The sequence below is a fragment of the Silurus aristotelis genome (assembly GCF_946808225.1).
Source record: "Silurus aristotelis genome assembly, chromosome: 12".
Taxonomy (NCBI): domain Eukaryota; kingdom Metazoa; phylum Chordata; class Actinopteri; order Siluriformes; family Siluridae; genus Silurus; species Silurus aristotelis.
This window is the reverse complement of record NC_139585.1, coordinates 22,569,913-22,586,832: the sequence shown is the minus strand read 5'-3', so window position 1 is coordinate 22,586,832 and position 16,920 is coordinate 22,569,913. Positions and strand designations below refer to the sequence as shown.

The following is a 16,920-nucleotide window of genomic DNA, read 5'->3' as shown; positions in this document are numbered from 1 at the left end:
AGAAGTAGATGCCGAGTGTTTAAAGGCCCTGGCATGGAGAAGCTGATGCTGGATCTATGATGATCACAAATTGTTCTGTATTGTTGAAAGATTTATGATCAATCTGTTGATGTCACCCATATGAGGATGGGTTCCCCTTTGAGTCTGGTTCCTCTCAAGGTTTCTTCCTCATATCATCTAAGGGAGTTTTTCCTTGCCACTGTCGCCACGGCTTGCTCATCAGGGACAAACGCACACCATTCACCTTCACTGTTGTTTTCTGTAAAGCTGCTTTGAGACAATGTCTGTTGTGAAAAGCGCTATACAAATAAACTTGACTTGACTTGACTTGACACACCTGCAGTCAGCGTACATACTCAAATATTTTTTTGCCAGGTTGGAGGAAATCATAGGACCCAGATGAAGCCCGCAAAGAAACCGAGCAAACATGCACAGAAATGTGGCCGATAAGAAAATAAATCCACGGAGCATAAATATGACTCATTCAAGCATTTACATTATATGGTCAAAAGTGTGTGGCCATCTGACCATCAAACATGCAGGTTCTAAATGTTTTTTAAACTGTCCATTTTCAGATGTGCACCAGCTTTACCTTTACCGAATAACCTCTTAAAAAGAAAGGCTATATTTTGAACTGTGGCTATATGAATTTGTGCTTTTTCACAGTAAAAACCTCACTAATGAGATCTTTTACTAATCTTTCTCCACTGTGAAATGAGTTCAACTTGGTTCTCAGGCTCTCTGTAACAGAATACATATGAGAGCACAATAAAGAAGAAAGCAGAAAAGGAAATACTCTCAAATAACTGATTTACAGGAGGCTGAATTAGAGTATGGGCAATTTGTTTTAAATGAGAGGGGTTTGGCTGATACTGTTCTGTTGCCAGGAAATGTTGATTGCAGTTTATTTCTTCTGTTGTCTTTGTACCATGTCCTGTAATGTTCTACCTCACTGTTCTAGCTCATAACCAGCTTAGCCCACATAAATACACAAGAGCACAATTACATTTGAAGCTAACTTTCTGTAACTATAATATACACAGTATTAGCTCTGAGTACACGTCCATGAAATGTGTTTATTTGTGTCCATTAAATTAACATTTTGACTAGTGTCAGAATAAGTGTTCTGATTCATGTTTTCATTTCTTTTTTCTGATTTTCCTTTAAAAAAAAGTGTGGCATGTCTCATGTTTTATTATATATAGACAAAGTGATTTTGAAGTGATCCACTAAAAGCCCTCTGATTTGCTTGGGTAAAATAAAAAATGTTTTTTTTCTTTCTGCTAAAAAATGTAAAAAGAACACAAAGGCTCAGGATTATCATTTACAAACCTTAACAAATAAATGAGCGGCAGCCAATATTCTGTACTTAGATGCACCTGTATAATATATATATACCTAAACATTAAAGTTTCACATTCATATAGTTTTGCTAATTGAACTGAGTGTGACTGACAATAACAAATACATTTGTGTGGAAATAACACACAGAATATATATCTTAGTGTGTTCTGATTTTCAAGGCTCAATTCAGACCTTGCAAATTTTAAAACGTGTTCAAAATCATAGAATTACCTGCCACATCCGCTGTATCGTGTTCATATATCAGCTTAAACAACAGACTTGAATGCTTTCAGAAATAAAGGACTAAATTCAACCTGTTTATGCACATTCTTTTTAAATCTTCAGTATGCAGCTTGTACTGTACATGGTCATTTGACTGTAGCATACTTTCTAGGTGCATAGCTGGATTTTAAGATCTACACTAGTACATTTACCTGGCTTTTAGGTTAAATAGTGCTCTAGACACACCTTTCCAGGTACCACCATAGTGACTGGAAAGGTACAACTATGATAGCATTTGTGCGGAATATAGTTTGTAAATATAGTTTGTATTTAAAAGTTTAAGAAACTTTTATGTTCCACATGCATTTTTTATTTGGGTTTTGTATTTTATTTCCCCATGTGCATTTTTTACAAGCTATTAATCTTAACATGATATAATCTGAAAATTAATGGAATATTGAACAATAATTCATACACTGCTTAAATACATCACTAAAATGGCCTAGAGGACAATCTTTATTTACCCTTGTGGACAATGCAGGCTTTTTTTGTAAATATATAAAAAAATAAAAAAAAATAAAATGTTTTTATTTATCAGGTTTGGGAAAGTTAGGTGGCATGTCTGATCTTGTATTTAATTAGATTATTATTGCAGTTCACTGTATAAAGGCCACTCCGTTTTGGTTTTGCGATTGCTAAATTGCTAGCAACTCCTGTACAAACAGCACATTGTTTGCCAGCTAGGTAAAGGAAGGTGACTCAGATTTATTATGTGGATTAACAGTAAAGCTAGAACAGTTATAAAGGCAGCCTCAAATTAGATAAGCTACTTGACATGTGACTTCATGACCCCTTCAGAGCCCCTTTAATGTAGCAGAAATGCTTTTGTAAAGTAGGTTGTTGCTAAGATGAGTTTTTAAACAGTAAGATATACATTCATCTTTATGAAAATAATGTACAGAGTACAAACGTAAAGGGAAAGCTGAATAAAGAGCTGAGTCCTGAAGCCTCCCATCAATACCATTTCGTAACATGAATTTAGACCCAAGCACTTACACTAAGCAGTACATCTGTTTCCAGAGAACTTGGATTTTCAATGTTATTAACAGTGTGCCTGAGAGTATGAAAGAAGTTGAGTCTGTGCAGCTGGAAGCCACCAGCAAACCACTTCAAAGTCCTTCTAATACCCGGAAGCCATGCGGGAGTTCGATGAATCATAAATGAAATGCGTAGTACGGTTGTATTTATAACATCACTCCAAGCTCTTTGATTTTCTCAGGCCAAACCCGAGTTGTGTCGATTGGCCGTGTTCTCTAAACAGGATTATTGAGCCACTTGACCTGTTGAGGTTGATCTCTCTGTCCATCATCCTTTATATGAAGCCTGGAAGTGAAAATGTGGAAAGTGAAAGTGTGTATACAATGTTGCAGTAGATCACTATCAGGATGTTATCCTTGCTTGTTTAGTTTTTTTTTTTTTTTGCTGTAATAAGTTATTTAAATTGTAATTCTATCCTGTTCAAATCTGGAAGAAAGGTCTTTGAGTAAAGGGAAGTATAAAAAGTTTCTCCTCAGGTGTAAAGCAAGACCTGGGAAACGCAAGCCTTTTTTGTTTTACATGTTCCCCCTGTATTTGTGTAGGTTTGTTCCAGGAAGATGGATTTGTGATACTCAATTGCCTCCAGGTGTTAACGAGTGTGGCGTCATGCCCAACGTTCCTGGGATAGGCTCAATTTTCATAGCAACACTGATCAGGATAAAGACATTCCTGACATTGAATACATGAATGAGTAAACCTTTAGCTGCACTAGTGTGCTACATGACAAACAGGTCATTCTCCAAGTCTTGATCCAGAAGTCATTCAAGTTAACTAGGACTGGGGATGCTAGGAATCCTGCTAAGCTTCTAAAGCTCTTGATGTGCTGACAGCCCTAGCAGATGAGTGTGCTAATCACACTCATGCCTTATGGCATAATTACAATTGGATGTTCAGTGCAAAGTAAAACTAATACACACTATTATTACCCATAAACACTGAAATTATTGTTCTTATAAATATACAACTAAAAGAAAACTCTAAATTATTATATAGTTATAGTATAGGGGTTATATAAGTCCGGCACAGACACTGCTGGAGGAAACAAGTATCTAAAGCTGGCACCAAGATGTCTACAGTGATTTACACCAAAGCAAATCTGTCTGTATCTAAGGCTCAGTAGTAACCATTACCTGACCATACATCACCTGAGGCCAGGCAGATGGAGCCTGTCTTTATGGGTGACAGGCCTGGCCTCTGGTTAATGCAATTTAGAAAAATGCATCATGACTAATTTGCTATGCGACTCATAGCATTCGCAGACGTCGCTAACAACACGCCCCACCCGCCCCTTTCTCCCATCCTGCATTATCCACCTTTTACACAGTGTACACGAAATGCTCAAATGGTACAGACACAATGTGACAAAAAATTTTTTTTACTGTAATCTGATTTTAGTCATCATTTGGAATGATTTTAGCTAAAGCAAGTGAGGCGGAATGCAATCTAAGTAAAACCACTGTAACAAAATATCGAGCAGAAAAAAACACAAACAATGACAGTTATAGCAATAGAACAAGTCCCATACAATACCCAGAAATAATAAGCTTAGCAGCTTCTTTTCGTTATACTGTGGGCTAGTGTCACATACTTGATGAAAGCATCTATAAGTGAGGAGAAGAAAGGAGATTGTAATTCATCAGCAGCTCATAAATAAATATAACCAAAGCCAGTGAATAGTCTAAGGCCTAGAAAACAACACAGTTACATTACAGATTGCTTGTTTATCCATGTAGTCTAATCTGCTTTTATTTATAAATCCTAAATGAGAGCTACACCGTCTAGAATTAGCCCATACAACAGTTAAATTAAGGGCGTGACCCGATGACGGATGTTGATCATGTACGTAACTGGCACGATAACATCTCCACCCCAAGCACAAGAATAACACAAACCTCTGAAGTGTCGACTCTGAGGACTAAACAGATGGGGCAAAAAATTTAAACTTAATAGTCCATGGCAAAATCTGTCTATGGTAATGTGGCGTAATCCTGAATCGAGTGGGCCTGTTTGAAAGATGAAGGCATCGTATCTAAAAAAAAGATTTATCCTCATCGCTCACTAATTATTGTTTTGCAATCTGATGAATGTATAATGTAGGTGTAATGAAGGCAGTTTAACAGCATATTATAGTAAGCATTTGAGTTCTGCAAGAACCAGGTGGCTCTGGGGTTCATTCAAATGTTTTAAGACTTGATTAAGGTGTGCTTTATTTCAGTGTTCTAACTTATTTATAAATAATGAATGCAAAAAGAACAACATGACGTCCGCCATTCCGGTTCGCTCGTTCGATAATGTTGTTATTCAAGATCCTGTCACAGTTTTATTAAATTACATGTTCTTATTTATTCATTTTATTCCAAGTCACTGATTTTCTCATAGTGAGTCTACAGTTTACATCCTTCACTTAGAACATCCAATCACAAAGTGGCTTTTACAACATACCTGAAGCTTTGGCCAGGTCTAAATCAGGCAAGAAACAGATTTGTCATTATTGACCTACCTCCGAATAACCTGCTACACGGAGATTAGTCTTGCTGGTTTTGATAAATGATCTCGACAGATTTTATTATTTCATGGCATTCACCCAGGCCACAGCAAGAAATAAATGAAAAGTGAACTAAATAATTAATTCCAAAACTGAACAGGGAAAATATTTCATGATTAATTTATTCCTTGAAATAATATTTGATGTTGTAATTATTTCATTATACATTTTTTTTCATTCCATGCTGTTACTTTCAACCTTTCATATAAAATGGTATAAGATACATTACAGGATATAGTTTATTTTTATATTGTAGTCACATATGTAGTCACATGTAACAATACTGCTCTCTAGTGGTGTTCACGGGACCGATTTTTTCTCATGATTTTTATTTACAGTTCCGTGTTGATTGTTTAATAGTGAAACAGTGAGAAATTGGTTTATATGAATACTGCATAAAAACAACAGCAACAACAACAACAACAACGACAACAACAACAACAACAACAACAATAATAATAATAATAATAATAATAATAATAATAATAATAATAATAATAATAATAAGTAACTAAGTAACTAAGTAAAATAAACAGTAAAAGTAAGTATGTGTCCCCTAAGCTGAGTTTAAATCCATGGGTTCAACTGTGCAAAGTAATGGAGCATGTGTTAAAGAATTGAAGAAAAGAGTGCAGGCAGGATGGAGTGGGTGGAAAAGAGTGGCAGGAGTAAATTGTGATGGGAACGTTTATAGGACTGTGGTGAGACCTGCTATGTTGTATTGTTTAGAGTCAATAGAGTTGAAGATCAGGAGTGATAAGAATGCACAGGATTAGACATGAGTTTATAAGATGGACTGTGCAGGTAGGATGTTTTTGGAGACAAGACAAGAGAGGCATAATTGAGATGGTTTGGACATGTGCAAAACAAAGACATGGGGTTCTACTGTTATCATATCAATAGGAGAACGCTGAGGATGGAGCCGGTAGGCAGGAGGAAAAGAGGAATGCCAAGAAGGAGGTTTATGGATGTGGTGAGGGAAGACATGCAGGTGGTTGGTTTGTAAGAGGCAGAGGTAGAGGACAGGTTTGATATAGAGACGGATAATCTGCTCTAATCATTTATAAAGAAAAATTCATCCCTGAAACTAAACTCAACCACATGAAAGTTTTTTGTGTCAATAATATCACACTAATCTTTTTTACAATTTAAATGTTATTTGCATCATAGGTCTAAATGTCTTGTTAAAACCTTTTGCAGCACTGATATCATTGTCAGAACTTCAAGAAAATCTGACTACTTTAATATGCTTTGATATACTACATTTTTAGTTGTATATATTTGTGCCCAAAAACCCTGTATAGAGACTGCTCTTTTATTTTCCACCTTTTATATGAAATCTTCACAAATCTATACTTGTTAAGGCATGTCGATCAGTATTTGTGAAGGTAATATCTATAAGGATTGGCAAACTAATAATTGGCCACAGTTAAACGTTCAGCACTGTAGATGGATACTTAAGACTAATGGCTCAAATCAAGTCTAGTAAGTTTTTATTGTCTTTTCAGTCATGCACAGTACAGTACACAGCGAAACGTAACGGTGTTCCTCCAGGACCATGTTGCTACATAATACAACATAAATTAACAAAATGTAACACAAAACACAAAATTACACAAAACCAACTGGGCACAACAATAATAAATACATGTAAACACTGAATTGTTTTAGCAACAACTTGGGCAGTTATATGCATTTATATGTTATATGTTCATTTATGTGTTTGTTTGTGTGTGTGTGTGTGTGTGTGTGTGTGTGTGTGTGTGTGTGTGTGTGTGTGTGTGTATGTGTGTGTGTGTGTGTGTGTGTGTGTATCCAGTTCCTTCATTTTTACATTTCCATTAACTGTTACACATTGTAAGGACCCGAATGCTTCGGTACCTTTTTCCAGATAGCAGGAAGTATAAGAGTGTGTGAGGGGTGTGTAAGGGGATCGGCCACAATGTGTACATTCAGTCCTGCAGGTTCAGATTTGGTGCTGCAAGTGTTGATTGGGAACTGAATATCTAGATTAATTTCTGTAGGTTACATGAAACAGTGTAGATGTATATTGAGTACTGCGAGGGTACATCCAGCACTGTAGATGCACATTCTGTACTGTATGTGCACATTCGGCATTATCGATGTACCTTCAGTAATGCGTTCATTAGTTTCCTATCATCTATATCACCTATAAGTACACTAAATAGACAAAAGCTTGTTGACACCTGACCATAAGATATTCGTATTTGCTTTTAGAACATCCCATTCCACATTTAGTCCCAATTTGCTGTTATATAAATATTATATTCAGCCACAAGGGCGTTAGTAAGCTCATGTAGCGTGAGGAGGCCTTTGGTAAAGTCAGCGTTCCAATCTATTCCAACTCTTCTGGAAATACATTTCACTAGATTTTGGAGTGGGCTTGTGGAGATTTGTGCTCATTCAGCCAGAAAACATCTCTTCCACTCCAACCCATGTAACCTACACTGACCAGGCATTATGACGTTATAACATTATGACCGGTGAAGTGAATACCACTGATTATCTTTTCATCATGGAACATTTTAGTGGGTGGGTTATGGCACGAGACAGCGATCGAGCATTTTGTTCTCAATTTTGATGTGTTAGAAGCACGAAAAAACGGGCAAGCGTAAGGATTTGAGCGCGTTTGACAAAAGCCAAATTGTGATGTCTAGACGACTGGGTCAGAGCATCTCCAAAACTGCAGCTCTTGTGGTTTCTGGTCTGCAGTGGTATGTCAAAAGTGGTCCAAGGAAAGAACAGTGGTGAACCGGTGACAGGGTCCCGGGTGGGCAAGACTTATTAGTGCATGTAGGGAGCGAAGGCTGGTCCATGTGGTTCGATCCAACAGACGAACTCCTGTAGCTCAGATTGCTGGAGAAGTGGTTGGTGTTAATGCTCGACGGGTCAGAACTTTGCCAGCAAAAATGAGGACCAACACAATAGTAGACAGGTGGTCATGTCTGATTGGTGTAAATCTTTATTGTCATGCTGGGACAGGTTTGGGTCTCCTAGTTGAGAAGAAAAAACCGAAAATAAAAATATCTATACAATTGCGTCTTTCCAACTTTGTTGTAACAGTTTGGGGAAGAAGCAAATATGGCAAGAAAAAGTGTGTTTTAATACTTTTTGTATTGGTGCTCTAAGGATAGGTGTATAATACTGTAGCTACAGGTGTACAGTTAACTGGTTGTGTGTACGTTCATGAGTGTGTATGTGTACATCTAACACGATTCAGCTCGCTGTTGGTGTGTACATTTGCTCTAGTGTTTGTTTTGAGAGCAGCAGGAGCAACACGAGCAGGAACAGAAGCAGGAGCTGCAGCAGCGCCGCGCCCACCGTCAGCAACTTCCCATTGACTGGCTCAAACTCCAGCCTACCTGCCCACTACTGCTGAGATCTTCCCTTACTCACTCCGGAACTTCTCCAAACTTCAGGCTGCAGCTGATCTTCCTCCAGGTCTTGATTTTCTTGTCTTCTCCAAATTTCTTTCCGCATTCAAGTGGATGGATTAACGAGACGGTTGTGTGCAGCGTCCAAATCTGTGAGCGCGTCCAGTTTCCACTCCTCCAGTTCAACATGGCTTCCGCCAGCGCAGGTGAACTCAACGGCATACAGGTGAGTGCGCTCGCGCTGCTGGTTACTTCTGCATATAAAGTGCTGTATAAAGAATAAAACCCCTGAGCACAGGTTGCAGGTAGAAATCCTTCTCAGTGTGTGTAAGTGTGTGCAAGGATCAGGTTTCCTAGATTTTTTGTTTGTTTGTTTGTTTTCTCCCCAAATAGCTTTTTCAACTATTAATTCCACTTTGGAAAGCATTACATATCACTCAGATCAATATTTTCTTATTGTCTCTCAATACATTTCAGTCTTTCTGCATGTTTTTTTTTTTTTTTTTGCTTTCATTTTTGAACACATTTCCTTTTTTTCCCCCAGTGCATATTTAGCTTTCAGTTAGGTGGCATTCAATAACAACTGTGACAATTCTGTTACTTAGATTCTAACACACATTGGACACACACACACACACACACACACACACACACACACACACACACACACACACACACACACACACACACACACACACACACACGACAAACACTAGGCACACACTTGACAATCCCCAAACCCTCCATTGCAATATTACCTATGTGCAATATGTTTGAAAGCATAACTATTTATCGGTGGTCTCTTTTACTTTTTTCCTTATACACTGTGCTTTATTTTTATGTCTCTATAGCTTATCTTATCTTATTTTATTTTATATTATCTTATCCAGGAAACAACTACAAATTTATGGTGTCTTAGTGGTCAGTACATTTGCACCTCGAGGGATAAGGGTTCGAATCCCCTCTTCACTCGGTGTGTGCCGGTACCTGGTTTCATCTTGGTAGACTAGTTTCCTTGCCAAGTCAAACATACATGCTCTGTAGAGTGATTGGCATTTCCAAATTGTCTGTTGTGTGTTTGTGATTGTGTCCTGGGATCTTTTGGCACCCCGACCATGGTGACCCAGAGTTTCCTGGAATAGTATAAAAAACTGAAAAAAAACACTGAAATATTTATATTCATTCATTATAAATAAAATCGATTCAAATGTGTCGTTACAGTGCGTTCAGATCAATCGAATCTGAGTTCATATCAGTAAGTCTATACAGATTAGTGTGTGATTGTGTGAAATTTTTCAGCATTATAAACCTGAAGAATCGAACACAACCTTGCGCTCTTTTCAGGTCAAGTAAATGAATGAGTGCACATTGTCATCACAACCTCATGACGAACGTTTGTTTGTGCATTCATCAGCCTTTAAGGATAAGTGGCTTTAAATGATTTTTTCCGCTTGCGTATGTTTACCATGCTGTATATGCATATTATAACGTAAATCCCCTGTGATTGACTACACAGGAATTCTTTGCCTAAATGTCAGGCAGATGTTTGGTGTAACTAAAGCTTGCTCTTGTAGCATTAATAGTGGTTGCTCTCATGCCATTATTAGTTAATGGTTGATTTATTGCGTGTGCAAATTGCTAAAAAGAAACGCAGAATTACAGTGTTTTTGTAAGAAGAGCGATTCCTGGAAAGGGCCCTTCTCCTAAGCTGGGGATATTTTTTTCTCTACTATCTGGGTACGTTGCATTGATCTGACATGTTGGAGGCTGGAGCTCACCCGACTGTGTTTCCAGCCCATCTATGGCAAGCCACTTAAAAGGGAACAGTGTGTGTTTTGTGTGTGGGAGTGTGTGTCTGTGTGTGTGTGTGTGTGTCTTCCTGTCACGGCTGACAAATGCCTACTTACCTCAAGCCCAGCTCTCTAAGACCTACACGTATTTGTTCATGTGCAGATATGGCTCTCATAACCTTTGCCTCAGAGCTCATTCGAAGCCAAAGGTTTCCTGCTTAGCAGTCCTAAATGGATTACAGTTACGATTGTCAGATTTGCGCCAAGTCACCTCTGGAGACACACAAATGACTCATTTACGAGTAGGGCACTGTTTGTGCTGCGTAGTGGCTGGCAGAGCTGCTATGGTTTGACAGTCACAGCTGGTTACTCTCTTTGTGGTGAATAGAGATGGCTTCCCCCATCTTGGGCCAATGACCCGGGCTTTCGTGATGTCACGAGACGTGCCTTGGTGGGAATGAACTCACAACAACGGGCCTTTCAGTCCATAAAGAATGGTTTGTGCTGTTATAGTGTAAAACACACAGCAGCTGGATAATACATCTTCTCCAATAATGGACTGTCACCTCATATGTGGTGTCATAGTTACACAGCAATGATTATGGCTACGGTTCGAATGAAGGGTGGTTTTAGGGGTTGTAACTTATTTATGACCTGTATTCCTGTCTGTACTGTTTTCTTTGGATTTCAAATATGCTTTTTTAGTCGTCAGGGGCCTATAGGAAGGAAACTGAGGTGAGGGGTGGTCATTTTTTAAATATAAATTGGATATGTCGAGTTCAACCCTAAAAATTCTAGACTTATTGTTCAGTTATAATTATACACTCAGCATAGAGCAATCATACATCAATCAGCAAGAGTGTGGTTATACTGGTTATCAGTGCAACAAAAAAATTGGCCATAGCTAGCTGGCTAGCTAGCTCACAATAAAGTTCCATGAATTTTCATCAATTTTGCCTTAATTCCATTTATCTTTATCTGTTGAGGTTTCAGAAGGTTTCCTATAAACGCTGTGCGTTTATAGGAAAAATAATTACTCTCGGAACACTGCTCACCTAACCAAAATAGTGAACCAGAAATAACCATTTGTAAAACACTTATTATAAATTACAGGTAGTCGTCGACTAACGATTGGTTCCGACAGACCGGTCGTAACACGATTTGGTCGTGAGTAGAGTAGGATATATGTACAGTACTGTGAAATGTTATAAAATATCATTATTTTCTTTGTTCATTTTATGCCATTTGTATCATCTCTACACCATTTTGTTTCTTACTGTCATACGCCGCGGCTAGCGATTGTATTCGTAAAGTCGAATGGTCGTAAGTTGCATAGGTCGTACGTCGACGACTGCCTGTATTCAGGAATTACAACACACCTTAGCAAGAAAGGAATGTGGTTCAATTTCATCTAACCACCATTTTCTATACTTTTATAAGATTCAGCACAATTGTAAAAAACTGTAATAACAATGGTCTACATAAGATTAGAACAATTTATGTAATTATATTATGATCTCTGTCTATAATCCTTAAATATATACATATACAGTTTATATGAATAATGGATAATGTACTTGCTGTTGTATGATATATCCAAATATCACCATGTTACTACAGGAAATTAAGATGTATAAAACAGGAACAGCACAAAGAAGTTATGTGAAAGAATTACAGTATGCGCACCGCGCAGGCAGTTTATAAACGTAAAGAGCATGTCGATTCCTAACCCGAGCATCATGGTTACAGTTACTAAACTGAGGGGTTCCCTCAAATGTGCACCATTTATTCCTGTTTTATTCATGTTTTACCTGGAAAAGTTCCATGTAGCTTTACACTATTTACGGTTCAGTTTTGTACCTAATATACCATAAAAACACTAGACACAATGTAAAAACCTTTAATTTAGCATTATTATGTCATTAATTCATGACGTTTACTTTATTCAATAGGCAGAAAATGAATGTAATCCTCAGAGTGAATGGGATGAGAAAGATGCCTTGCTTAAGAAGGATATAGGCAATTCTGCCTTCCAGTTTTATCTTGTGAGTTGAAATGCTGAGTATCTGGTTTGAAAAGCACACACAAAATATTAAAATTATTATGAAGTGTCCATGATAACAGTATATTTGTCCTGAACATACATGCTTTCTAAGATATTCAGCTTGTTCTTATACAGCTGAAACTCTTGCAGAGGGTTAATGCAGGGTGGCATGCTGGCACGATGGCTATTATTGCCATCTCATAGCCCCAGGGTTCCCCAGTTTGAGCCTGAATTTTTGTTTCCGTTAATAAAAAGCATAAGCTTCATAAGCATGGTCTAGTTATTCCAGTAATGCTGGAATAATTATGGACTATTTTTTTCAAGAAAGACTTTAGGTTGTGTGTGCAAGTTCCTGGGAAGTTGTAAGTTGAAATCTTAGTGCTGATGAAAAGCAAAACTGTTTTGCTTAGAACCATCTGTAAAATGTGGACACACACAAAAAAACAAACAAACAATACATTAAGGATGCATCCCAGCAGGAGAGCATGTCTCGTGACTTTTGTTTTCACTGGTAAACAATCTCCGGTTAGTAGTCGGTTGACATTCTTTATGATGCAGGTCTGTGTTATGTCTGGGCTGCATTCAGAAAAGAATACTTTATGTTATGATTTATACTGTATGCTATATATTTGGACTTTAATCTGAAAGAGCTTTAAAGTAGTTTTAATGCTGGAATATTTACTACCTGAATGGTCCAAAGAAAACTCCACATCTGACGAATGTATTTGTTTAAACTAGGTCTCAACAAACCAGTTATCAAAGCTGTAATGGAAAAAGAAAATGCATTAAGCCTTAAGCCCACAATTGCTTTCTTATGCTCATTTTATTAATCAGTTTTTTAGCATCAATTATGCTACTGTGTATGTACTATACATACTGTACGCTAGATTTTACAACCTGGATTGCCAGTAATTACAATACGATTTACAGTAAACAATTATTACAATGTATTTGCAATAAGGAATAGTAATAAACTATGGACAAAAGTACTGGCACCTGACTTTTTTTAGTCATATGACTCATATATGTTTCATATATGGTGTGTTACCACAAAGTTGAAGACACACAATTGAATAGAATGTCTTTGGATGCGGTAGCATTACATTTTCTCTTTTTCTTGAACCTCCATGTAGATCTGCTTTACTGGGTTTGAAGTGAAAGAGCTTAAATGGAAAGCTGTAGAGCAAGTCAGAGCTGCTGTATAAAGCTGCTATATGCGCCCCAGTGTTCACAAACTTTTGTCCATATACTGTTGTGTATCAATCAGCTGAACTATGTGGGACTAAAAAAATTGCATGTAGTAAGAACATAGTAAGTTAAGGCATCATCATGGTCCCAACAGCCCAGTTACACACATTCTAAACATTCCACACATTCCATGAGCTAACTGCACTGGTTGAGATTGTGGCAGGTGTTGGAAACACCTGGGAAGTGCTGTGTGTATTTGTAAATATAATGAAAATATATTATTCAGTATATGTTAGATAATAGATTTATATCTGCTTTTTGAACAGTCCATTCCACACTTAGTCTCCATTTGTTGTTTTATTAACCATTATTCTTCTGGGAAGATGTTCCACTAGATTTTGGAGTGTACTTGTGAAGATTTGTGCCCATTCAGCCACAAGCGTGTTAGTAAAGTCAGGCACTGATGTAGGGTCAGAGGCCTGAGGTGCAGTCAGCATTCCAATTTATTCCAAATGTGTTCAGTAGGGTTAAGCTCAGAACTCTATAGCAGGCCACTGTAGATCTTCCACGCCAACTTATGGAAACCATATCTTCAAAGAACTTGCGTTGTGAACACAGGCATTGACATGCTGGAACTGGTTTGGGTGTCCTTGTTCAAGTAAATGCTACCGCATTCGTAGACATCCTATACGATTTTGCGCCTCCAACTTTGTGGTAACAGTTTTGGGAAAAAACACATAGGACTGTAAAAGTCAGGTGCCCCAAAACTTTTTCCATATAGTATGTTATAGTATGTAACATGTTCCCTTAGATAATATTGAAACATTTTTAAGGGCTTGGAAATTCAGAGCAATGAGACACTGAGGGTTTCTACAGAGCCACAGTGTCTTGCAGTCTGTAAGCAAGGGAGAGGATTAATTAGAGTGGGTTTTAAAAGCGTTGCATGGGTCATATATCTGCCTTGGAAGTATTTATTATTATATAAGTAAAACAAAGGCTTACTGTGTGAGAAAGTCTGATAATAAAAAAAGAAGAAGAAAAAAAAAAGCTGTGAGGAGTTCCATGCTTGTGTCTTGTGTAGTTTTGCTATGCAACCCTTTCAATGAGCTGAAACATCCCTTTTGAACAAGGTGCAAGGGCAAAGTCAAGGCCGCCGAGCGTAAATTGTAAAAAGTGCTTGAATGTTGTTTGGATCTGGATTTCCTCAGCTATAAAGCAGTGTGTGTATGTGTGTTGGTGGCTGGCGATACAGTGGTGCTTAAAGAAGGGTTTCTAGACATTTCTCTATAAATATGACCTAAAACATCATCAGATTATTTCATAAAACTTACACACATGCACACAAAAATGTTGGGTTTTTTTTGCAGAAAAAAATGACCCAGTATTACAATATTACTGAGTGGTCAAATTATGGTCAGGCCAGTGATGCTTTATCAGATTTACCAGTTTATTTTGTTATTGTAATTATGCACTTGTATGACATACAATATACATCAGGGGTTCAACGGTACACATATTCGTATAAATCTTTCGGTGCAGGGCTTTCGGTTTGGTGCACATGTGTACCGAATGCATTTACATTTACATTTACATTTGCGCCATTTAGCATACGCCCTTGTCCAGAGCGACGTACAAAAGTGCTTTGAGTCTCTAGCAATGAATAAATCTACACTGGTACGCTAGATTACAAACTTAATATAAATATAACTCTTGAATTCCACAAAGCAAACTTGGAAAGTGCTAATTTAAGTGTTATGCAGTCCTTTTTACTTGCGCAACATAGTTACAATCTGGGTTCCCCCAGGAAGGTATTAAGTGGCGAACCGAAAGTTTGTTTAGTCTCCGCCTCACAATTTGAGTGCTTTTTTTTTTCATTATTAATAAACTTGAAAACATACGCCAGGAGTATAAAAAAGTTACTACAGTGTCACTGTGGCTACTCACTCCATACCAAAAATTTTTTTGCACATGCATGCCCTCGACTTAGATCTTCACCGTACTCCACAAACTTTAAAGAAGAATAACTAAAACAGGAAAAGGTGAAAAGAACAAAAGGCTATGCAGGTTGAGCAGATAACACTGCCATGCAAATACTGTTCTCTCACATTCCACGTAGTTGCTAGGCAGAAAGTGTGCTTAAAGAAACACGACCTGGATAAACCTACTTTAAAATGAAGCACAGTATAAAGCAGGACCTTATTAATCAGTGTCCAGTGTCAGAGAAATTTTTCAGTGTGTTTCTAGACTTATTACAGCAATGTTGAGGAAGTTACTGGTAAACAATAGCATTGTGGAGTCAATTTGTTAGTTATCATTAATGATTTTGTGTTCATGGAAACAAAATCTCTTTGTGCTTATGTGAAATGCTTGCATGAAAGAGTACGGACATGCTCCAGAGCATCAATCTGCTTCTAAGTGGAGACTGATAGACGGATCTCTGTCTGCTCCATAGTGGTTTGGTGGCTACTTTTCTGGTTGCTTTGCATGAAAACATTTGCCAAATAAAGTTTTTTTACAGGAGTGAAAAAAGTACTAGAATGTTTTACAGAAGTAAATAAAATGTCAAATTTGAAGCTGAAATCTATTACTCAACTTTACTAAAAAGAGAAATAAAACAAAAATGCTTAAACTTTTATATGTACTAAACTTAAAAGTACATCGCACTGTCAATGTAGTTACTAATGTTAATGTTATACTAATGTAATACTAATAGAACAGCGCATGTAGGACGTTTTGGGGACAAAGTTAGGGAGGGCTGATTGAGATGGGTTGGACATGTGCAGAGGAGGGACATGGGGTATATGGGTAGGAGAATGCTGAGGATGGAGCCACCAGGAAGAAGGAAAAGAGGAAAACCTAAAAGGAGGTTCATGGATGTGGAGAAGGAAGACATGCAGGTAGTTGGTTTGAAAGAGGCTAATGTAAAGTACAGAGTAGTATGGAGACGGATAATCCGCTGTGGTGACCCCTAATGGGAGCAGCCGAAAGAAGAAGAGGTTGTGGTTACTAATGGTAAATATGGTTTTCCATCTCTCAAATGTTAGCTAGTCAGAAAATACCTCAGAAGAGACAAAGAAGCTATGAATGTGGAAATGCTAATCGCTAGATTAGTAAAATCAGGTATCGATGTTGGGTGAGGAAACCTTGGGTGCAGTCAGCATTCCAATTCATCCCACAGGTGTTGAATAGGGTTGAGGACAGAGCCTTATACGGTAGGAGGCCACTCTAGGTCTTCTACTCCAGACCATGTACACTTAATGGAGCTTGCTTTGTATACAGGGGTGTGGCCATGCT

General features: G+C 37.8%; 1 protein-coding gene across 6 annotated transcripts in view; it reads left to right on the top strand.

Moving 5' to 3' along the window:
* The first annotated feature begins 8,464 nt into the window (after nucleotides 1-8,464).
* Nucleotides 8,465-16,920, top strand: part of ank3b (ankyrin 3b) — a 167,492-nt gene continuing 159,036 nt past the window's right edge. The window contains exon 1 of one of the 6 annotated variants that reach the window (XM_083556844.1): nucleotides 8,465-8,830. In XM_083556844.1, the coding sequence (XP_083412970.1) occupies nucleotides 8,792-8,830 (39 nt within the window). In that variant the 5' untranslated portion in view covers nucleotides 8,465-8,791. The remainder of the gene's footprint in view (nucleotides 8,831-16,920) is intronic. The other 5 variants (XM_083556845.1, XM_083556855.1, XM_083556826.1 and 2 more) reach the window with 5 other exon arrangements.